General features: G+C 37.5%; 1 protein-coding gene across 5 annotated transcripts in view; it reads right to left on the bottom strand.

The window, feature by feature from the left end:
• Positions 1 to 5,331: 5,331 nt before the first annotated feature.
• LOC101851216 (regulating synaptic membrane exocytosis protein 2) overlaps positions 5,332 to 24,365 on the bottom strand; it is a gene marked incomplete at its 5' end in the record, with an annotated part of 104,424 nt that continues 85,390 nt past the window's right edge. For 3 of the 5 annotated variants that reach the window (XM_035971935.1, XM_035971933.1, XM_005106537.3), the window contains 9 exon segments: positions 5,332 to 8,921; positions 9,821 to 9,960; positions 10,601 to 10,818; positions 12,158 to 12,296; positions 14,092 to 14,363; positions 15,147 to 15,276; positions 16,264 to 16,524; positions 17,990 to 18,135; positions 18,788 to 18,992. In XM_035971935.1, coding sequence (XP_035827828.1) covers positions 8,700 to 8,921; positions 9,821 to 9,960; positions 10,601 to 10,818; positions 12,158 to 12,296; positions 14,092 to 14,363; positions 15,147 to 15,276; positions 16,264 to 16,524; positions 17,990 to 18,135; positions 18,788 to 18,992 — 1,733 coding nt within the window. 5 annotated transcript variants of the gene reach the window in all.

The following is a 24,365-nucleotide window of genomic DNA, read 5'->3' as shown; positions in this document are numbered from 1 at the left end:
GTGTGAGAGAGAGTGAGAGAGAGAGAGAGAGAGAGTGTCGGAGATAGTGTGAGAGAGAGACAGAGACTGAGAGAGAGAGACAGAGACTGAGAGAGAGAAACAGAGAGAGAGAGAGAGAGAGAGAGAGAAAGAAAACAAAAAAAAACATGTGCAACCTTTCAATCTCACGGAGAAGTTCAGTAATTCTGTAATTAATAACATGAAGCGAGCTATAAAAAACAATGAGATAATGTTCAAGGAAACCATACATATCTGATGCATTCATGTAGATTTCTTATAGAGATACAACAACAAAAAAGAACAGTCATTCTAACATCTTTCAATTACAATAAATGAGAAATTCAATTTTTTATAACAATGATCTGTGCTTAAAAAATTAAAACTGTATATATATATTTTTAATCTAAAAACTGGTGGTGCTTTATTAACCCTTTGAGCCCTGGCTCCCTGCACTTGAGCTCCTGGGAGACAACTGCTGTGTTTTAACTCTTTACCTCCGAGGGGATAAATCCACTATGCCCTGACCCTCCTTTGTTACGAATTCTAAAAATGACATATTCATCACTAAACTGGTCATTAAATCAAAACAAGTGAACCTATTTCGATAGTTCTTCATCTAATGAATGAACTTCCAATAAAAGAGACCTGTTTTCACAAATTCCTGAAAAGTAATTTGATGTTGAAGTTGTCATAAAGGAATGCTCCCGTACCGCTGCCAGCAGCTCACCGGTACAGAGGTTCTGACCATGAGCTGTCGGAAGCGACTTGCCGCAGACAAAGAGTTCAACCACAGCAGGTCGAGGTGTGTGCCCACGGGCCCATCGGGTTAAGACGATGTACGGTACCAAATGTGCAAACCTAAATAGTGCTCGGTTTCTCTCTACAGCTTGATTGTCTTTTCGGAGTGGCCTCTAAGTAGCTCATGGCGTAAATAAAATAGCGTGTTTCTTTGTCCACTTATTACTGGTAATTATATGCAGAGCTCTCTCTAAGTTAAATACTCTGTTTAAAAAAAATTATGTGGTTCGTTTTAACAAGAATCATATCTATTCAACATACATGACTGAAGCATACGTAATGAAGTTGTAGATAAGAAGGTCTCTTTCTAGTAGGCTACAGGGTGCATATTGAGGGATCAAGTCGGGTCGGGTCGGTTTGCTAACCAGATTGAGGGTGCAAAGCGACTATCCTGGCACAAGTCGATTGCACCCGACTCACCGACTCAAAAACAAACTTGTTTGTTTTCAGGCGATGAGTGGGGCGATCGCCCCCGTCCCGACCCGATCGGATCCCATCAACAAAGGGCACCCTGTATAATGTCGCCAGTCCTCTACATTTTATACAAGACCCTAACAAGTGCCTGAGCCCCTTCAAAGCCTGTGGTCAGTGATCATGGACATCAATTCATTATAATTTTGGAAAAAGTAAATTCAGAAAAAAAAAGATTTTTGGAAGTAAAAATGAAAGGGTTCGTTAAAATAAATCCAGGTGGTATTATCAAAATCTGGAATTTGTGAGGGTATCAGCTTTAATAGCCTCCAGACTGTACACTCATAAATGCATTGCTGTTCTACTGTTAGTTTATTACTAATGCTTGACTTCCAATTCAACTAACAAAAACATAAATCACCAGTCCAAAAAAAAAAACTATCTTAAAATGAAGCTATGAGTCAACAAGGTTTTAAAATTGATACCCTCATGATTTCCAATTTGTGGCAACTCCCGTCTTTCTATTGAACCCTTCCGTGTATTTATGTATCAATCTGAGATAGGCGAGAACCTAACGAATGATGCCCTTCCTGACTGCTCTATCTCCTATAATCGTAATCTGTAAGACTACCAGTTGACAAACAAGCGAGGAAACAACCAGACTATCGTCCCCACTCCGTCCACTACATAAAAATCCTGAGAAGTAGTCCATAGCCCTGTGCTTACGTTTAAAGCCGTTGACTATGAATTGAATCTGTCAAAGATGCTACTTCTTCACCTACTGGTCAAATACCCAATAATATAATACTTATGTTACATTTATTGTTTGAGTTAAGTAAATTTTATTAGAAAGGACAGGATCACAAAGAGACATAACCTGAAGGAATGAACTTATGTTTGAGGTGAAGAAATAACAAAAAAGAACCCCCCCCCCCCCCCCCTCCGCTTTTCACTGCACAGACACATACACACTTAAACAAAATAGAAAATCTAATTTTCTCCACTACAGCTCTGAGTTTTTGTCATTACGAATGCGATCATGAAAAACTTGGCAATCTACATGGAAGTAAAAAATGAAACCCAGAAAATCAGGTGCCCACTCTTCACACACAAACAGTATTATTATGCATGACACAGATGCAAACTACAGAGTATGTGCATAAGATCAGTATCATTCATGTTTATGTACAAAGTTTATGCAAATATTTAGCTCTCCAAAGCAGTTAGAATAAATTTCTAAAAGAAACCGGTATTGTCATGCGTGAATGAAAAACTTGCAAACATCTCTCCAAGCGTGCGTGCACTTTTATGATGACACAGCGAACAAATGTGTCATGACGTGGTGGAATCAGGCGCTCGTCAAAATAACGAAATCGGAGAAACAGGCATTTTCCCACCAGTTTTGAAATTTTTATCAAGTTTTTATTTTTTGGCTTAACCTCTTGTATATGTCCCTATAAAAATACATTTCCATGTGAATTTTACTGAAAAACATTGATTAAAGGCAAAAAATGTGTCTTTTTTCAGTTTTCAAAGACTCTTTAGCTATTGGAGTTACCAAACTTTGGTGATCATTTTCTCGCTTATTTCAACACTGAAAAATGGCTACCTCATCTCCTTCAATCGCAAATATCTTGAGTTCTATTGAATAGATAGATGAGTATTTCTTTCATTGAAAGCAACACAAATAAGGCAGCTTTCAGATGATACCAATAACTCTAAATGCCCAAAAATTGACGAGCGCCTGATTCCATCGCGCCGTGATACAAATTATTATCACAATAAAGATTATGACAGAGTACAGGAAGTTATACTGGGGAGGCTTAGGGGAGAAACAAACTACCGTCCAGTGACAATAAACGTTCAAAGCAAAAATGTCAGACTACTTACAGCATGCATCGTAAGCTCAACGTAGCAAACACAAAGATTAAGTGCCAGCACTTTTAGAATACAAAAAAACTCCCCACAGGAATAATGGAGAAACAAAACCAGAAAACTCACAACAGCAGAAACGACCCATAGAAATAGTCAGTGAGGGGACATCGAGGCATGAGACAGTCTACTTGCAAGCTGGAAATACCACACGTGTCTTTGAACACAACCGCTAGGATTTCATCTCCTCATCAGTTTCCTTCAGCGAATTCTGCACCAGTTTACCCCACTACGTTTAATTTACTGATACATAAAATGAACTGTCTAATAGCCATTGTTACATATATCCAGCTTCCACACAAGCAAAGTTATTTAGCTCAACGAAAAACACTTCCCGAGCTGAAAATAAAATAAAAATCCCAAATTTTTTTTTTTCCCTGGATGAAAGAGAGAGGGAGGCAAAAATGGTTAAAGATGAAACGTAGGTGGTTGGTGGGTGCTCTGATGCGGTTTGCTCCTTCTTTCCTATCAAACATCTATTATTATCCCAATCTCCAAATTTTCTTTCTTTTTCTGTACGTTACTCTCTTGTAACACCCCTAATCGTTGGCACTTTTATGCCCTTCTTGTGTTGCAGGAGCCGTAAAACTCTTACTAAAACTAAAAACTTAAAAGATTAAACAGTAGAGTATAGGAGGCTCAACACTAATATACCCATGCTACTGCTGAAGCGTTTTCTTCTAGCCATACCTCAACTCATAAAGGATTCTCATTTCTCTATGTGCTCACAGAACTGATCATCCCCACCCAGCAGGATTATATTGTAAGCAAGCTGTTTAACACTGTTCTAAGGCTAAAAAGCAACATTTTTCAATTGAAAGAAAAAAAAGGGTGCATTCGTTTAAAATTGAACAAACATTATGTTTTTTTTCCTGCTTTTTTTCTTTTTCCCCACATCCAGAGTTTGAACTGTTTGACGTAACACATCCCAAAAACATGCGGCCAATATCCTCAATTAAAAAATTTCAATTTAAAAAAGTTTTCAGCTTAGTGTATCTGAACAGCTGGCGGGCAACGTCATCATCATCATCGTCATCATCCAGTGCCAGATCTGTGACAGACATCGCCGATCAAGGTTCTCCATTCATTCCTTTTGCTCGGATGCTCTTAAAAAGGCTACGTTTCCATGATCTTTCCCTGTTACCCATTTGTTTAGGTTCCCCAAGTAGGTTGCTCTGGGCCTACCCCTGCCTCGTTTGCCTTCAATTTTGCCAGTGAGAGCTAGATGTTCAATACCCTTATGTCTATTTAGCAGGTGTCCCAAAAATAAAGTCTTGTAAAACTGACCAACAGAAGCATCAGGCAGTAACAAAAAAACCAAAACTTACTGGACAAGAGGGAGGCCAGTCAAGGGACACAGCGATGTCAACGTACGAACTACCTCCAGGGTTGACGCTGGACTCACAAAAAGGGAGCCCTAGGGTAGCACTCAAAAGTTACATGTTTCTCCCCCCCCCCCCCCCCCCCCCCCCGCCCGGCCCTATCTCCCCATCCTCAGGTAGGTAGGATCTATCACCCAGTCTTCTTAGAAAGGACGAAAAACTCACAGCTCTCATATGTGTGCTGCACACGATATAAACACCTTGCAGTCAGTTGAAAATTGAAGAAGAATGGGATTGTCTGCAAAAAATTCAAGCAGACGACAAATTCCTACCAAAAACTGAACAATAAATTTGTTTCCACGAATTTGAGGACTTAAAAAAAATGGCATAAGGCAGTCTGAAAGGCAACGGTCCCACAGCTTTTTCAGAGCACCCCCTCCAGCATTATATGCCTACATATATGAACAGCGCTGTAAGCTGGAAGAACCTAAAATTGGCTACCTCTGAGATCTAGTGAGGAAATGCAGAAGAAGTAGACAAAAGAAAGCGGACTCGACACAGAATACAGGTACACAACTAGTGACGTATACCGGAGACAATTCCGTGTACACCTCAACAACAACAACAACAACAGCGTTCAAATTCTCCAAACCCCATGATATGTCACTACTTTAGAATTACAAAGTTCTATCTGACACTTTTGGTCTCTCTGAGTTACTTAGACCATGAGGTCAGAAACTAAATGAATGTTCTATCCGCTCTACCAAAATCGTAAGATTATTCAGAGCTGTTTTCAAGATATTCCAAGAGAACTGCATCCGAAAAAGCTTAAAAATGTTGAGAAACTCAATTTTTTTTCAACGGCAAATTTGTCCAAACTAGGTGCAGAGCAGACAGATAGAACTTTTTCATTCTAGGGTAGTGCTACGGTGGCACAAGCAAAGACCAGCTTCTGTCCATGTTTCTGCTTCTCACAGCCAAGCTCTTTTGTTTTGATCAAGCTAAGAACAGGCGAGCCCGGCCCTGGATCACGCTTAATGAGTATATCACAAGAAGTCAAGAGGTGGGGGGCAGGAAACAATAAATATAATAGAGTATTTCACAGCTTGAAACTCTGCCACCAGAGTTATGAGGTCACAGCTCAAATCTTTTCCTTTTAAGCCAAAAATGACAACAACATCATTTCTAGAAAGATAGAAATATTCATTTTCTTCTCCTTTATGTCTCCATAAATGATACCCACCCTTCTGTCCACAAATCTAACAGCTGCAAAACAGCGACAGAACTAAAATAATTGTGAAAGATCTCTTTTGTCCCTGTCAACAATTTATGAAATACTTAATTGGATTTTCGATGTCTTTTACTCTTTGAAGTTTTCAACTTTATTAGGTTGTTATCATTTTCAATTATTCAATCTTTGAAAGTTAATTTCAACTCATTAAATTTTAGAAGAGTACATGCTCGCAGAAAAATTAAGTTTTGCTCTATGAGAAAAGAAGAAAAATGCAGGGGTGCTCTAAACACATCCATTCTGTCACTTCCACAGCTATGCTATCTATCTTTGATGATGTGAAATGAGGAGAGGGAAAAGATATTAATAACAGTGAAGGAGGATTAGAGGGGGAGGGAGGGGCGTGTAGGCCTACGCAGGAAATCAGTTGCGGAGCAAAAAAATCTCACTTGTGTATTTAAATTTGCCCATGAACCTACTTTTCACTTCGTATGTACCGTACCCATTTATTCTTTTCAATTGTCGTATGGAAACAAATAAGTCACACTGACCTACTTATGTGAGGCAGCGTGGTGAAATCAGGCCCTCGTCTAAATAACGAAATACGAGAAACAGGCATTTTTCTGTTACTATTTTATCGAATTTTTATTTTTTGAGTTAACCTCTTTTATGCCCATAAAAAACACATTTCCATGTGAATTTTACAGAAAAACATTGATTAAAGGTGCAAAATATGTCATTTTTCAGTTTTCAAAGACTCTTGTATGTCCATTCAAAAACATTCTTACGTGTTGATTTTATGGAAACAAAGTTGATTAAAGGCACAAAAATATTATAATTGTGCAGTTCTCAAGGACTCTTGAGCTATGAAGGTCACTATACTTTGGTGGCCATTTCCTCTCTAATTTCACCACAGAAACCATGCGGCCTCAATTCCTTCAAATGCAGATTTCTTGAGTTCTATTCAAGATAAATAGATATTTATTTCGTTGGACGCAAAGCAAATGAATCCGCTTTCAGATGATACCAATAACTCCACATGCCCATAAATTGACGAGCGCCTGATTCCACCTAGTCGTGACACATATTTAGTGGTGGAAAAATTTTTAACTCCCATCATTATGACTATAAGAGCGATCTCAATAATAACTTTACATGTTCAGACAAACCTTCAAAATTGCCGTGGCCTATGGAAAAAGACATTACTTGATGTTTTGAAGTTCAGCTGGAAAATTAATATATCGTGTGAAATTAACCAAACTGTACTAAAAAGTATACAATGCATTTACACGACTATAACCTTATAAAGGTAACATCATAACATATTGTTTCAATTAATATGCAAATCCCTAGTAAGAAATTAAGAAGACCATTAAAAAATATTTTAAAAACTTGCTTCAAAGAAATGAGATCTGTACACAATGAAATATCATTTCTTCAGTAGGAATTTTGCAAAAAACATCAAGTTTTCAAAGTCTGTGACAACACTGACAAGCTCTATCATAATGTTTTACATTGATTTATTTTCTAGCTTGGTACCTCGGTTGAAGAATGCCACACAAAAATGTGAGTTCAACCTTCCTCTAGATTTGGAACAGGGAGATGAAGACAGCTCACAATTTTATCCTAATAGGTTACCAGACACCGTCTATTTTAAAATACAATAGAATAAAGGCTGGGGATACTGACAATACCATAATCTAATGATTCTCCTACTTAGCCACTCCTCCCCCAACCCCACCCCTCTTAGACTAATACCTTCCATGTATGAGGATATTTTTTGAGTTGGCTTATTTTCCCATTTGAGAAGACTTATTGTCTTATTTCCGCATATCTTTTTTCTGCGACGGATAGGAAATCGTTAAGATGTCCTTCATATTTTCTTTTTCGGTAGGAGTAGGACAATTGAAAACTTCCTTCATAAAAACACTCCTATAGAAGGTGAAGTGCTAAGTAAAGACTTATCATCATTGCACACATCTAAAATCTCATATCCAGGCAAAATTAAGAAAGACCCAAAGTTCTGATTATATTATATAGCCTACTAACTTGACAGATGAACAGAATTCAAAATTTGCTTCCCGGAACAGTATTCTCAAAAGTAAACCTCACTGTATTTCTGTATTCCTACTCCTTCCCTCACAAGAGAGGTGGGGGGGGGGGAGGAGGAGGAGGAGAAGGAGGAGAAGGGGGGGAGGGCACAGGCACAGGCAGCGTATCAATGAACAAATTATCTTTCAAGTTTCCTTCCTTCCTTCCTTCTCCTTCACTCACAAAAAAAGAAAAAAAAAAAAGAAGTGGTATAATCAAATAACTGGCGGGGAGAAAAGACACATCAGTATTTCCATTCACTCAATACTGTAGGTACCTCATTAGCATCATAGTGACAGACAGGGGAACCAAAAGTCTAGATGAAACGACGAATGTAACACCCTTGTTGTGACTTTTTTACTCTGAAAAGATCGCAGTAAATTTCAGACATAGTCTGACACATTACTATTGTATCTTGCAGAAACCCATCACACAATATGATCAGGCTGAAATCTACAACCCCACAACAAGTTCAAGTTGTCTGAATATATATATATATATATATATATATATATATAAAACATAACATGGTGTATGCTCTAAGAGTTTAATTGAAAGAAATGTGTCAATTTGCCTTTTGTTCTATAACCTTGACTGGGGTTAATCAGCAAGTCCTCAATAAAAAAACCCACAAAAACCAAGAGTCATTCTGCGAGAAAAAAAATACGGCAGTGTAAAAAATACTGTTGTCTAATTGTTGGGTCCACTCTTCTAAATCAAACCACAAAGGTTTCTTTTGCGTGTGAGAAATGTTCGAGGCAATCAGTTTCACAGTCAGGGCATTACACCACCAGAATATATACACACACATACACACTCACAAACAAACACACATACACACATACACACACATATATTTATATATACACATGAGAAAATTGAAAGAAAATTGGTGTCTCTAAAGTCCACAAATGCTACGTCCTCGAGGACATGAGGGTTTCCAGAGAGGTGGAGGAGCCCAGGCCTGACTGAGACAGCCCGGTGCTGGACGAGTGGTGGCCAAACAGGGAGGATGTTGGGAACAGTTTGTACCAACCAATCACAATGTTGCTTAGATCAAGATCGTCCAACAGAATCTGCGCGACTCCCATGAACACCTTTTTGTCCATGCGTCCGTAGTCTCCCCAGACTGTAACCTGAACAGGCGAAAGGGAGAAACAAAATATTAGTAGATGTAACATTGAACAAGAAAATGTGAAGTCAGTCCGGTTGTATGGGTGGGTGGGTTTTTTTTTTTGGTAAGTGTTTTATGGCGCTCACTACTGCATAAGGTTATTTGAGTGCGCGGGACATTAAACATTTTCAGTTGTTAGGAAATTTTGAAATTTGCTCGGGTGGCGGCAGAAGCCTCCTCTTCTTATCGATTTTAAAACACCAAAGGATCTTTAATGTGCGCACGAACGGTCACAATAAAATTGAAATGTGAGCAACTAGACACATTCATTAAAACATTCGTTCTCTACAGATAGAAAAACATTTCCGTTCTCTCTCTCTTTCTCTCTCTCTCACTCTTTCTCTCATTCTCACACATTATTTCTTCAGTCTCGCAGTCTGGCATACACATGCATAATATATACATATAACAGTATACATCATTATGACAGGTATGCATTTGTGAATAAAAAAGCTGTTTTTTGAAAAAGTAAACTGTTGGGGCAGATCTTATTTTACATGGGAGTTTGTTCCATACCTGGGGACCAACTGCATAAGACTCACTTAATGAAGTTAGTTTAGTTTAGTTAAGTAAGAGTTTTACGGCACTCTCAACTGCATAAGATTCACTTAATAAAGTTAGTTTAGTTTAATAAGAGTTTTACAGCGCTCACAACTGCATAAGACTCACTTGACAAATTTAGTTTAGTTTTGTAAGAGTTTTACGGTGCTCGCAACTGCATAAGACTCACTTAATAAAGTTAGTTTAGTTTAATAAGAGTTTTACGGCGCTCGCAACTGCATAAGACTCACTTAACGAATTTAGTTTAGTTTAGTTTAGTAAGAGTATTACGGCGCTGGCAACTTCCTGCCTTGTACTCACTTGAAGGATTCTGTTGTGGTAAGGCTCTGTGAAGAATAGCTGCTGCTGGTACAGAGGGTCCAGTGTGCGTCGTGCTGTGGTCGTCTTCTGCTTCTCCACACAGTGTTTTCCTTCTATGAGGTACACCTTCACGTACGGAGCTGCAAAACAAAGTACGTAAAATGCCATAAGAATTTCATACTTACTTTACTTTACTTTTCCGATCCAGCGGCCATTTGGGTTCTAGCCCTTCGGAAAGAGAATTTCATAAAAAGGAACAGAAATGTGGAGTCACGACGCAGTGGATTCAAGATGTCGTCAATCTTCGGGTCATACAGAGTTGATGGTATCATCTCCATTTTCCTTGTTTTGGGTGAAAATAATATCCATTTATGTTGAATAAAAGTCGAGATATGTGTGGTTGAAGGAGGTGAGGGTCATCTGGTTTCAGAGGTAAATTAGCTAGAAAATGGCCACCAAAGTTGAGTTATTTCTTTAGCTTGAGAGTCCGTGGAAACTGAAAGTTAACATTTCTTCTGGCTTTAATCAACATTTATCAGTAAAATCCACACAGAAATGTGTTCTTTAATGGGTTTGTATTCAGCCAATTTCATCATCCACTTTTTTTTAGCACGACAAACAGCCTTATAAGTCTGCTTGTTTCTGTTTGTCATTATGTGTGAGAAAGTCTTAGACGAACATTTTTCTACTCAGCAATGGTCAACCCTTTGAGACACGTTTGACTGTTATTTTTACTTGTAATAACTGCTGTTCCATCATCCACAACATAATATTATTTACCTGGCAAAACTCTGGCCCCGGGTTTTGACATAAGACCCCTGGCTCGTATCACCTCCACCTCCAGGTGTCCCTTGCGGTCGTACAAGCCCAGCTGTATCTCTCCGAGGCACGGCGCGCCCAGCACCTGGCGACCCACCAGTTGAGAGGGCCCCAGTCCGTCCACAAACTCGCCAAACTGACCCTCGGGCCCCAGGCGCATGCCCGTAGGAAGCCATAATCTGAGGGGACGACAGAATGTAACGTTAAGAACAATGTATTGGTCGCTTTTAAGCACAAGGGGGCGATCCCGAAAAATCCTGTTTTGAGAAAATAGATGGTAAAAGTTTTTGCCCCTTTTTCAGTCTCTTTAAAAGACAAGGAGAGTTTTCTCTATACCAAACAAATATTCACAACAATGAAACCAAACTTCTCCTATAGGTAGGGCAATGCCCACTTTTGGTCTAGATCAAGATTTCTGGAAACCCTCGAAACCTGGGTTAGCCCGCTTGTCCTTAAAAGCAACCGTATTTTACAACCTCACAGACACAATTTGTGTCACGACACTGTGAAATGAGGTGCTCGTCAATCGACTATTATCACATCTAAGTGTTTCTCTGTAACTTAACCTCATCTGTTATTTCTAATTATAAAATAATAATAATAATAATAATAATAATAATAATAATAATAATAATAACAACAATAATAAAAATGATAATAATAATAAAAAAGATAATAATAATAATAATAATAATAATAGTAAAAAAAGTAATAATAGTAATAATAATAATAATAATCATGATAATAATAACAATAAAAATAATAATACACTTAAAAGTTAGGATAAGAGCAGAATCAGTAAGAAGAAGGGTGATGCTGGACTAAAAGTTTCAACAATTCTGTCTCAGAATATCAGTAATTGACACTAAAACAAATGAAAAAAAAAAAAAAATCCACAAGTAACCAAAATATAATGATGATGATGAACATGACAATGCCGATGAGGATAAAACAGAAAATTTCTCGTATATTTCTAACCTTTTATTATATTTAGTAGAGGTTTTTTGGCGCTCACAACTGCATAAGGTCATATGAGCGCCAAGGGGTGTATGTCAACAGAGAAGTCTTTACGGGGAATCAGACTTACTGAGTACTCTGCTCACCTCTCTAGCTTCAATAGCACTAAGTCTGTTTCGACTTTCAAGGCACCACAGAAATAGCGGGTCACAAGAGTGCGACAAACATACAAAAGAAGTAGAGGAAAATGACGATAGTAAGGATTAGGAAAGAAAAAGCAGCAGTTCCTTGTTGTAGTTCAGGCACAGTTATGAGCATGACATTGATGAATCAGCCCATTTACAATTCTACTGTGCATAAGAATGAAAAATGTCCCCCCTTTGGGAATGGCCTAAAGACACTTCAGTCAGTGGCACCGCCCGGGGGGGATATTTTTAACCATTTTGTAACAACATTTGTCTCGAATATTAGAAAAAAAAATGTTCTCCAAGGGTGATGATTATGATGATGATGATGATGATGATGATGATGATGATGATGATGATGATGATGATTACTTACACACTGGAAGAGTCACTACTAATACTGCCAATACTGCCATCTGTTGAGTCTTTGCTAGCCTGTTTCGACATGCCCCCTCTGAGGTCCACTGGTCCTATCTCCTCGCTCCGCTGGAAGGAGCTTCTCTTTTTGCCACCACCTGGAGGAGAGTGTCGAGCTTATCAAACATGTACGAGGGGAGAGGGACAAGCATCGGAGACATACGATAAGAACAAGTGTTTTGTTTTATTTTGGTAAGCTTTCACGGCATTTGAAACACGGTCAGGTCATATAAGTGCCGAAGATTGGATGTTTGACAAGAGAGTAAAAAAAAAAAAAAGGAGAAGAGATCAGTACGATAGCTGTTTGATAGGAAATAAGGAGCAAACCGTACTAGAGCACCAACGTGTACAGGAAAATTTTTTGGGAAAGGGTCTATAAGAACAATTAGGATATACGCATCCAAAAATGATGAAACCCTGCATATTCTGTAGATTATTATGGTAAAATAGAAAGTAAGGAGGGGGTCTAAAGAAATTATGAAGAAAAATGTGAATCTTTTGACCTTAGGACATGAGTTCAAAGCTATATCACACCGACATCAACTTTACGTCTGAACAGTTATGATACTCTCACTTTGTGTTATTGTTAAGTTGAAAAAAATGAAAGAGTCGTAAATATAAAAGATTACGTATCATATAAAATAATTCTTGTAACAAAATCTTGTAGCAGAAGCAAAAGTATCTGAAAGATTTATCATTCTTAGAACTTGCTTTCTGTTTGCCTTGAAAGTTTTCCCACTTGAAAAGAAATCAGATTAAAAGCAAATGCTGTGATAGTATTTAATTCAGAAATTGTGCCCTACATACTTAGATGGTCAAAATATTGGAAACATATTATTTTACAATAAAAGATGTACCTCCCTAAAAAAATCAGCTGTCTTTTTTTTCTTCTCACCCCTTCCCCACCACAGGGTACAAAATATGCGAGACATTGTTCCCACAGGTAAGATATGCAGTAATAAAAATAAACAAGACAAATGCAAAAATGCAAATAAATGAAACAAATCACTTTCATAACAAAAGCGCAGGGAAACAGTTAACTCAACTCCAGGCAACTGCTATCTCTGATAAGCAAACATATCCAAAAATCCATTATAAACGGCACTCGGTCAATTTTTAAAAAATGCATTGGATACTGTCTACGCCATCACAGCTTTCCAATCAGTAAACTAATTACAGCCAAATAAAATAAGGCAAAGAAGCAAAGGCCTTGATCTGCCAAGCAGTCTTTACTTCTTACAAAACTTCAAAAAGAAATCAAGCCATCATCATCATTTGAAGCAAGCACCCTAAAAAGCAACTGAAAAGTATGAATGAAGCATTGCGCAAACTTAAAGCAGTCTTTGCATCATATGAAACCTCACGGAACCATCAAACCATTATCATTTTTTGAACCAAGCACCCCTTAAGAGCAACTGAAAAGCAAGAATGAAGCATTGCACAAACTTAAAGCAGATTTTTCACCAAACAAAGTTTTACAGAACCATCAAGCCATATTATCATCTTTAGTAGCGAGCACCCCTAAAGGGTAACTGAGATTAGTATGAATGAAGCATTGCACAAACTTAAAGTCTTTGCACTGTATGAAACCTCCAGAAACCATCAAGCCATTATCATCATTAGTAGCAAGCACCCCTAAAGGGCAACTGAGATTAGTAGGAATGAAGCATTATGCAAACTTAAAGCAGTCTTTGCACCATATGAAACCTCAAGAAACCATCAAACCATCATTTGAAGCAAGTACCCCAAAACAGCAACTGAAAAGTAAGAATGAAGCATTGCACAAACTGGAAGCAGTCTCTCCACCAAAAAAAGAAGCCTCTATACAAGCAGAATCGCCAAGCCCAGCCAGCTACAGACTAGAGCTACTAGAACTGTGAAGTTGTCGCCTGCCTCTGCCAGATTTCTTGAGTCCCGCACCTGCAAGCTGGGAGGCACTGCTGCTTCGCCGGTTCAGTCCGACCAGGGCGGCCATCTTGTGGCCTATACTCGGCCTTCGTTTCCGGCCCTCCGTGACGCTGGCCGTGACGGCAGAGTCTGAGACACTCCCGTCGTTCTGGTCGAATCCTTGGCTCTCGTTGCTGGAGCTTCTGGCAGCCTGCTGCTGCTGCTGCTGTCGTCGCTGAGGCATGGTGGTCCGGCTCTCCATCTTGGAGGCAAATTCACTGCCAGGAAAGAAAAGGGTTAGAGTTTTAGTTTAATGTTAGTAAGGTTTTATGGTGCTCGCATCTGCATAAGGTCACATGAGCGCCAATAGGTAGATGTCAACAAAGAAGTGCAAACGGGGAATCAGACTTACTCTGCTCACCTCTCTAGCCTCAACAGCACAAAGTCTGCTTCGACTATCAAGGCATCCCAGAAATAAAAGTTCACAAGAGAGTGACAAACATACAAAAGAAATAGAGGAAAATGACGATAGAAAGGATGAGGAAAGAAAAAGCAGCAGCTCCCCCTATGTTGTTCCGGCACAGTATTAGCATGACACTGAAAAATCAGTCCATTTACAATTCTACTGTGCATAAAAATGTGTTTATATCCCCCCTTTGGGAATAACCTAAAGACAATGTCAGTCAGTAGCACTGCCCTGGTGGGGGGACTTTGTCTACCCTTGCTACATAATGACCGTTCAATTCAAGCAGCCTGTACACCATGTTTTTCTAAAATAAACTTTTTCTTGCTTTTCTGTAGTGTGAGGATAGGACTGAAAATTAAAAGTTACAACCCAATCCTCCCATCAAAAAGATTGATAGAAGTGACAGAGAAAGATCTGCAGCAATGAAAAAGCAAAAAAAAAGGCGATTTTAGAAAAACATGGCAAATGGCTTTCTTGAACCGAACCATCGATATAAAACTCTAAAAAACTCAACAAAAAAAAACTTAGAGAAAACTAAAACCCTGCTATAAAATGCACTTGATCATTACTGTATAAACGTAGCCCAGTCTCTCACCTGAGTTTTCTCCGCGGCCGTTCTGACTGGGTTGACCGGACGCTGATGGTGCTGACCTTGCTGACCTCCGACATGTCGCTTGTCTCTGACACGTCACTGGCGACGTCATCCGACATGTCAGGGCTGAACTCTACAGAGTTAAAGAAAGTAATACAGTGGTCAGCACACAACATCCATACAATAATAATAATAATAATAATAATAATAATAATAATAATAATAATAATAATAAAAGAAATGGTGCTCATGATGATGACAATGATGATAGTAGTAATAATAAAAATAATAAAAATGATAGAAAAATAATAATAATAATAATGATAATAATAAAAATAATAATAACAATAATAATATTGATAATAACAATAATAACAATCAAGATCACTTCTAAAGTGCCCACTCCTAGGTGGTTCCAGGCATGAAAGTGAACATTTCGTTAACAAATCCCTGCTTGCAAATGTTTGCCGTTTTTTCTACACTAGATGCTATATTTGTCTGCACCTTTAAAGGTTAAAAATATGGCACACTTTTCTCTGCCAGGATTGGTCTCATCAGCCTCTGCAGAAGCCACAAGTCATCATAACCTTTCAATTCTTTCAATTCTTTATTTTTATGGAGCAATATTCTCGTCTGCAGATATATTGGTTTTATGATTGATTGATTGAGAAGGAGTTTTACGGCACTATCGACTCAATTTTGGATTGCGGATGTATTGGTTATAGGTCATCGTCAGACATTGACGGGCAAGCTATTATTATGATTCTGATTCTGATTATTATCAATATCATTATCATTATTACTATTATCATTATTAATATTATTACTATTATTATTATTATAATTACTATTATTATTATTAATATTATTATGATTATTATGATTATTATTACTATTACTACTAATACTACATTTATTATTATTATTATTATTATTATTATTATTATTATTATTATTATTATTATTATTATTATTATCATCATTATTGCTATTACTACTACTACTACTACTACTACTACTACTACTACTTCTACTACTACTACTACTATTATTACTATTATCATTATTATATTATGATTATGATTATTACTATTACTATTACCATTACTATATTTCTGACCTTTGTTCCTCCTGGTCCGGTGCCCTCTGTCATGGTCCCTGCCTCGCTCGTAGTTCCTCTCCATGGCCCTCTCCCTCATCCTCTCCACGCGGTCGTGTGAGATGCTGCGGTCGTGCATGCGGTCGCTGCCGTCGTGGCGGTCTCGACGGCGGGTAAGGCGAGAGTCGCTCTCCGGGTGCGGGATTCCTCCCCCTTGACCCTGTTGAGCCAGCTTCATCTTCATTTTCATTATCCGGGCCCGCTCTTCCAGGTCTTGGGTCACTGAGGGGGAAATAGTGATAATGGATTATAATAATAGATCAATGATAATGGATTATAATAATAGATAAATGATAATGGATTATAATAATAGATCAATGATAATGGATTATAATAATAGATAAATGATAATAGATTAAATGATAATGGATTATAATGATAGATAAATGATAATAGATTAAATGATAATGGATTATAATGATAGATAAATGATGATAGATTAAATGATAATGGATTATAATGATAGATAAATGATAATAGATTAAATGATAATGGATTATAATGATAGATAAATGATGATAGATTAAATGATAATGGATTATAATGATAGATAAATGATAATAGATTAAATGATAATGGATTATAATGATAGATAAATGATGATAGATTATAATAATAGATAATGATAATAGATTATAGAAGTAGATAAATGATACTGGATTATAGTAGTAGATAAATGATACTGGATTATAATAATAGATAAGTGATAATAGATTATAATAATAATAAAGGATAATAATTATAGATAATAATAATAGATAAATGATAATAGAAAATAATAATAGATAATAATAATTATTCTGGTTTCAGAGGTAAAATTAACGAGAAAATGGCCGCCAAAGTTTGATAACTTCCATAAACTGAGAGTCCTGGGAAACTGAAAATTTACTTTTTTTGTACCTTTAATAAATGTTTTTTACAAAACTCCACGCTAAAATGTGTTTTCCAATGGACATAAATGGTGAGGAGCCAAAAAAAGAAAATAAGGAAAAATCGTCCATTGTCCAAAAAATGCCGATTTCTGTGGTTTCATTATTTTGATGAGCGCCTGATTTCACCTCCGTGCCTCACAATTATTGAGGTCCCTTTGTATATTTGGCTGGTACACTTCTCATAACTTTTTTACTGCAGCTCTCTAGAAAATACAAATTCTGGCATAGCTATACCTCAGTCATCAATAGATGTATGAGGAGTATTCTAAGACTTAAGTGGGAGGATAGAATGCGAAATGAAGAGCTGTGGGAAAGGACAGGACAAAAGGATATAGAAATAGAAATAGGACTAAAAAAGTAGAGATGGGTAGGACACATCTTCAGAGAGCCCAGCAAAAACATCACAAGACAGTCGCTGCATGGAACCTACAGGGAGCACAAGGCAGGGGTAGGCCACGGGAAACATGGAGGAGATGCGTGGAAAGGGACGTGAGAGAGATGAAGCTCACTGGGAATGAGCTAGGAAGGATGGCCCAGAACAGAGATAAATGGAAGGAGCTTGCAAGTGGCTTATACCCTGCCAGGGGTAAAAGGCATTGATGATGATGATGATGATGATGATGATGATGAGGATGATGAGGATGATGATGATGATGATGATGATGATGATGATGATGATGATGATGATGAGGATGATGATGATGATGATGATGATGATGATGATGATGACGATGACAATAATGATGATGATATACCTCTGTCTCGACTGGCTTTCTGAGCGTCTAATGGAATGGCGGGTAGTTGGCGTTTCTTCGGGGAAGGAGTGCTGGTTGGAGTTCCCCCGAGAGATCGTGACGATGCAGGAGGGAAGGACCGCTGTGACGTTCCCGATGGAACAGCCCTGGAAGTACAAGGACAAAAGTTATAGAACGTGGAAATCGTCAGTACGCTGTTCAAAAGTTCTGAGCCTTCAAAGAACAAAAGTTTGATCGCATTCAGGACCTAGAAAGAACTGTAGTTTCAGAGCTGAATGTAAAACATAACAGAAGCTGACTACTACCCCTGTGCCTTCCAGAAATGGGGCTGTGGAGGCTGAAATCCTGCATTCAAAGACAAGAAGAATATTCCAAGGGGAAATCTGAGGTTCATATAATTTATTAACATTAACAATTTTTAAGATACATGTACTTTGCAACTTCAATTACGCTTTTTTATCCGCCTAAGTATCAAGTAGAAATATCAGAAACAGGAGTGAAAAGTAAAAAAATCAGAAACAAACAGGATCATAAACAAAAAGTATCTGAAATAAACAGGAATATAAAGAAGAAGTATCTGAAATAAACAGGAATATAAAGAAGAAGTATCTGAAATAAACAGGAATATAAAGAAGAAGTATCTGAAATAAACAGGAATATAAAGAAGAAGTATCTGAAATAAACAAGAGTATAAAGAAGAAAAATCAGAGACAAACAAGAGGACAAAGTAGAAGTATCAGATACGAATAGAGGATTGTAAAGTAGAAATATCAGAAGCAACAATAAGCAAAATTTCACCTGAGCTCTGGGGGAGAGAGTGATCTGGAAGCATCTGTGACTCTAATATTTCCAGGTGACCTAGACCGTGGCCTTGAGTTTTTGGCAGAACCTTCTCGAGATGGTGATCTTGACCTCTGACCTGAGCCACCGACCTCCGGTACTTCTAGTTTGTCAGCTGCTGAAGGGTGACGCTGTCGAGAGCCCAAGTCATCTCGTGCTACCACTGCGAAAGGTAACGAGAATTCTAAAATTAGTCAAGGGTAAGACGACAGGGTGTATTTCTACCTGCTGCGCTGACCTGTCACCGTTTCAGTAAATTTATCAAAACTCAACATAACACAACATCACAATGTCTTTACTTTTGTGTAAAGATAAGAGTTCAGCGGGAAAATTCTGGGAATAGGAGTTGTGGTGCATTTTGGTGTTTAGACCTTTTTATTTTTTCATAGTTATGTTTTTAAAATAAATATGTGCAAAACAGTGACTTAACTCTTTCACTACCGGGGGGGGGGGGGGAGACCTCACCTGGACCGCGCCTTATCTGTGACCTACTTTCTGATTCTGCCTACAATCGGACAAATTAAAGAATTTTAAGCTCAATTTTCAATATTAGCTACATGTATTACATACGGAAATAAAGGGGAAATAATGACCTATCTCAACATGTTGCTAAAAACGATCATTCTTCAGCCTGAGGCTTCAGATTTGATTATTAAAAAAGTAGGTGTGGTATTGAAGTAGGAAGTGGCAAGCCGTAAAACAAGGCTCGGAGTAGTGAAAGAGTTAACTCCTTTGGGGCGTAATTTTTTAGCAGCAGTTTCCAACCCTTTGGACATCATTTTTGACCTTGCGACTATTTTGAGGGGATGAAAAAAAAAATGGCTTTTACAGATGGCAAAGTAAACATTACAGTGACATATATGTATCATTGGAAAGGTAACTGAATTTTGATGTTCACTGATGTTATAAATGCAATAGAATGGAAATAATGAAATAATCTTTCCACCTTGTTCAAATTGCTGATATACTGGCAATAGCTCCAAACCTATTCCCCAGAAGTTACAGATTTATTATCAACCATACGTCCAAAAAGAGTTGTTTTTATAAAAATTGTGACACACAAAATGCAAATGAGATAGCAGACTATTTCATTCATGTTACTTTGGTTCTCTCTTAGGGGTAAAGATCTTCTCTTCGGCATGTGAAAACATTCTATCATCTTCAAAATCCATACCCTTTCTCTCCGTCAGCTAAACTGCAAAATTAGAGAGTTCAAAGCTCTGATTATTTTGTTTCTGATATTTTCAGTAAATAAACGTTTAAATCCATGTCTCTTCCATTGACTGAACTTTTGATTGTTCCCAGCTTGAACATAATTCTTTTCATAGCACAAACTTCAAAATGAGTTTCATTTTCTACTTTTCAAAGCTGAGTAGAATTGTCATGTCTTGAACAAGCAAAGTTTTTATCGTGTTACAAGAAAAGGTACTGTCAAAACAAGTGGCTTTCTAATCCAGGTGGGAATAGCTTCTGATTCTATCCAAACAGGTGAAGTTTAAAAAGGAATAATATAAAGAAAAAAATATGTTAGGGGGGAAAAGATTATTTAATGTGTTAGTGACTAGTTTTTGTTCACAATATCAGGAACTGTCAAAACAAGTCATGGCTTTCTAATCCAGGCGTGAATAGCTTCAGATTCTATCCAAACAGAAATGTAGGCTAAAGATGAGGGTTAAAAAAGAATAATATAATGAAAAAAATATATTAGGGGGGGGGGGGGGAGATTATGTAATGTGTTAGTGACTACTCTTTGTTCACAATATCAGGAACTGTCAGTTCTACAAAGTGAGGGAAGGATAATATGTGAAAAAGAAAAGTAAAATATTATACATCCAACGGAAGAGTCTTACGAGTTCGAGATCAGATACAGAGTCAATATCAATTTGCAAGAATGAAGTTAGTAATGTTTTTTTGGGAGGAAAAGTACATTCTCCCCCCCCCCCCCACTGACACCCTCATCCTCCACTTGATTTTGTGTGTTCACAAATCAAATGCTTAGTATATAATACCGGGTGCCCATTTGCATCATCGGTTCAGTTTGGTTTGGTTTTGTTAGTTTTGCTAGAATTGTCAGTTTGGGGATAGTCAGATTGTCCTCCACAGGAGGGTCAAAACTGTCAAAACCGACAAAACTGATGATGGCCTTCAATAACAAACTCATTTGTTTTCAAAGGCAAGCATCGGGTGATCGGTGTGGGCAGTTGGTCTATTTATTGTGTGCACTGAAGCCACCAGAAACTGAATCGATCCTCCAATGGGCACCGGGTAAATAATAAGACTTTGCCATAAGCCACCTTAAGAAACGACGTATGGCGGAGTCACTGAGCTGTCAAAGTACCGAGGTCTCCAGGAATGTGAACAAAGAGGAAGGCAACCCTCGTTTCTACCACTAAGATCATGTACAGGTATGAACACACAAAGTTGTGGATATATCAAATTTTGTACAATCCGATACTACTATGAAAAACTACCTAACTGTATGAAAAAGTGGCCACAAACTCCGAAAACAAAACAGCGAAGTATAAGGCAAAATACAATCCGACGGACAAATCGCAATTTTTTTTGCGGTCATCTGAAAAGTAACGTAGTATTTCCGGGGGCAGAACTTACAAAACTGTAAGCAAAAGAAAAAGATGAACACATCACACAGAAGGGGAACGGAAAGTCAAACATTCAAACAGTCAACAAAGGCACTATAGGTAGTTAGTCTGATCTTTTGAGCATTCTGGAAACTTTTGAAAGTTCCAGAAGGGGAGGAAAGTGAAAGCTCTTAAATACTTCCCAGCAAACCAATGTCGGCCTACTACTGTTCATACACAGACTGTTGCATTTCCCCATAACTGAATTGATCATTTTACAACAATAAGAAAAGAGACAATTTCAATTTAAAAACATTTTTAAATTAACTTTTTAAAAAACAAACAAATTGGGGTTGGGTTAGTTTCACACAATATGAGTTTGGTGGTCTTCAACAATAAAATAATATAGTGATTGCTCAAAATCTACCGGTGACCACTTGGAACACACACACAAGTCAGCAAAGTACAACAACAAATGAGGTCTTTTGGAGTGTTCGTCTCAGGACATTGTCTGGGCAAGGGGAAAAGTCCAGCCAGAAGTGACCAACCAGCAAGCACAACCATACAGAAGAAAGGCAAAAATCGAACAAATCTGCTAAAATCTGGCTTATAAATATTTCCACAGTAGAAAAGAGACCTTTCGTTAGAGGTGAATATATCCATATCTACAGTTAAGCACTTATGATTTTCTGGCCTTAAAATCACAGTTGAATAAACCATTAAATGGTTTTCCAAAAGTTTTATAACTGTGATCTAAATGTCTTGAAACATCTTCATACCTTGATACATACCAGCAAGCATAGTTATTCTTTTGTCTTGTTTAAAAAAAAAAAATTTAAATTGGGTTTCTATTTGGAATCCTCAGTATTTTTTTTCAATAGATTAAGACATTGTAACTTACTTAAGTGAGTGTGGTACTCTAGCTTTCTGTAGAGTAGTAACTTCTTTCAGAAGTAAAGATAATTAAAAATCAAAAGAATAATCAAAATATTTTAAACCAAAATGTTATTGAAATGAGGGTACAGATTACCACAGTGTGTGTGTTTGTGTGTGTGTGTGTGAGAAAGATCATATTATGTTTATGTTTCAAAATTTACAATTTATATTTTACTATAAAGGCTTCCTCCAATTCAAAAATTAATTTAAGTTATGCAAAAAAATTGCAATTTTAAGTTGTCTATAATAATTGATCTCTGACCAATCATAATGTTTGTACAAACCTTTGTTCAATTTTCAACCATACGCTAAGTGGCACTAACTGCATGACATATTTTTAACCGCTATCCCATGACACACTTCCATTGTACATTCCACAAGGCGCCGACTCGCTAACAAAAACTGCAAATGCACAGAATGCAGAAACAGTCCGCAGCAGTAAGACAGAGAAGTGAATTCTCAGCGACAAACAAATGTCACAGACAGCAGTGCAGTCTAAAGCCAGGTGTGGACAAGCTCGCAAACCATTCGCCTTTCAACAAACATAGTACTACTAACCAATCATAAGTCAGAATACTTAAAAACTACAAACACACTTTATCTGATCTCTGATCGGATATAATATAGTAAAAAATGTTCTCAAAAAGTTGAATGGGAACGGTTTGCACGATGATAGTGATAGTCTACACAGGCCTTAAGTTATACATGTACCGGGAACATCGCTGAGGCATAATCAGAGCCCACTGCACAATCATACGACCACATACACCAGATGTTGAACACACACACGCACACACGGAATACACTGTGAAAAGATAATAAGGTCATACGATCAAAGACATGGAACAAAAAAGCGGCACAAGTAATATTAATAATAATAATAACAATAATAATAATAATAATAACAATAATAATAATAACAATAATAATAAATAATAAGAATAATAACAATAATAAAAATATAATAATAACAATATTAATAATAATAATAATAATAATAATAATAATAATAATAATAATAATAATAGTAATAATATGACAACTCCAGAGGTGTCGAGCACAGGGACTGCTCACTACAGATACTGGGTGAAGATACATAGAGACAGAGAGTGCCCATCAAGCCAAAATAGTCCACACACATATACGCACAGACACATAATAAATATGTATATATAGGCCTATATATACTCAGACAAACACACACACACATACGCACAGACACATAATAATTATATATAGGCCTATATATACTCAGACAAACACACACACACACACACACACACACACACACACATACACACACCGAGAGATACACCCACAGACACATACACACGCACATATATACACACACACTGCAGCATTTCTGATATCAGTTCAAAAGAAAACTTGATACTAAAGAGTAATCTGCAAGTTAATTTCCAAGTTGTATTAGTTTTACCCCCCTTTTCACACAATCTCTTACATTCAAGAGCTACTGTCTTTGTCAACTAAGCGGCATTAACAAAACTACCAGCACTCTCCTTTGTTGGAAAATTGAGAATTATTTCCTTATCCACTGTCAGAATCAACAGTAAAACATCTTGATTTTTCAAAAAAGGAACATAACTTGCAAATCTGAAGAATTACTAAAGAGATGAATTCAGGTTGATGCTGAGTTGTAGTGTAAAAACGATTATGATTTCGCGAGGTAACTGCTGACAAATCTGACTGCCGGTTTCACATTCCCATGTCCAGTTAAACTTCTACTCTTCAGAAATGCAGTCCACAAGACAACAATGCCACACCATCGGACCACCAATAACACAGACACAGAAAGGAACAATCTCAGAAGTTTTCATGAGGACACTATCTGAGATGTACGTTGACATGTAACAATGTTATACACACTGATGCGTATAAATTTGTGGCAGCGAAGGGAAGGGAACGGTGGGGAAGAGACAGGAAGGGGAAGGGGGGAGGCTGTACATCAGTCTTATAAATAGGAAAGCGGGATGATGGAGGTGGGGGGGGGATGGGTGGGT

The sequence above is a fragment of the Aplysia californica genome, unplaced genomic scaffold (assembly GCF_000002075.1).
Source record: "Aplysia californica isolate F4 #8 unplaced genomic scaffold, AplCal3.0 scaffold00541, whole genome shotgun sequence".
NCBI lineage: Eukaryota > Metazoa > Mollusca > Gastropoda > Aplysiida > Aplysiidae > Aplysia > Aplysia californica.
The sequence above is the reverse complement of the archived record's forward strand: the minus strand, read 5'-3'. Positions and strand labels throughout refer to the sequence as shown.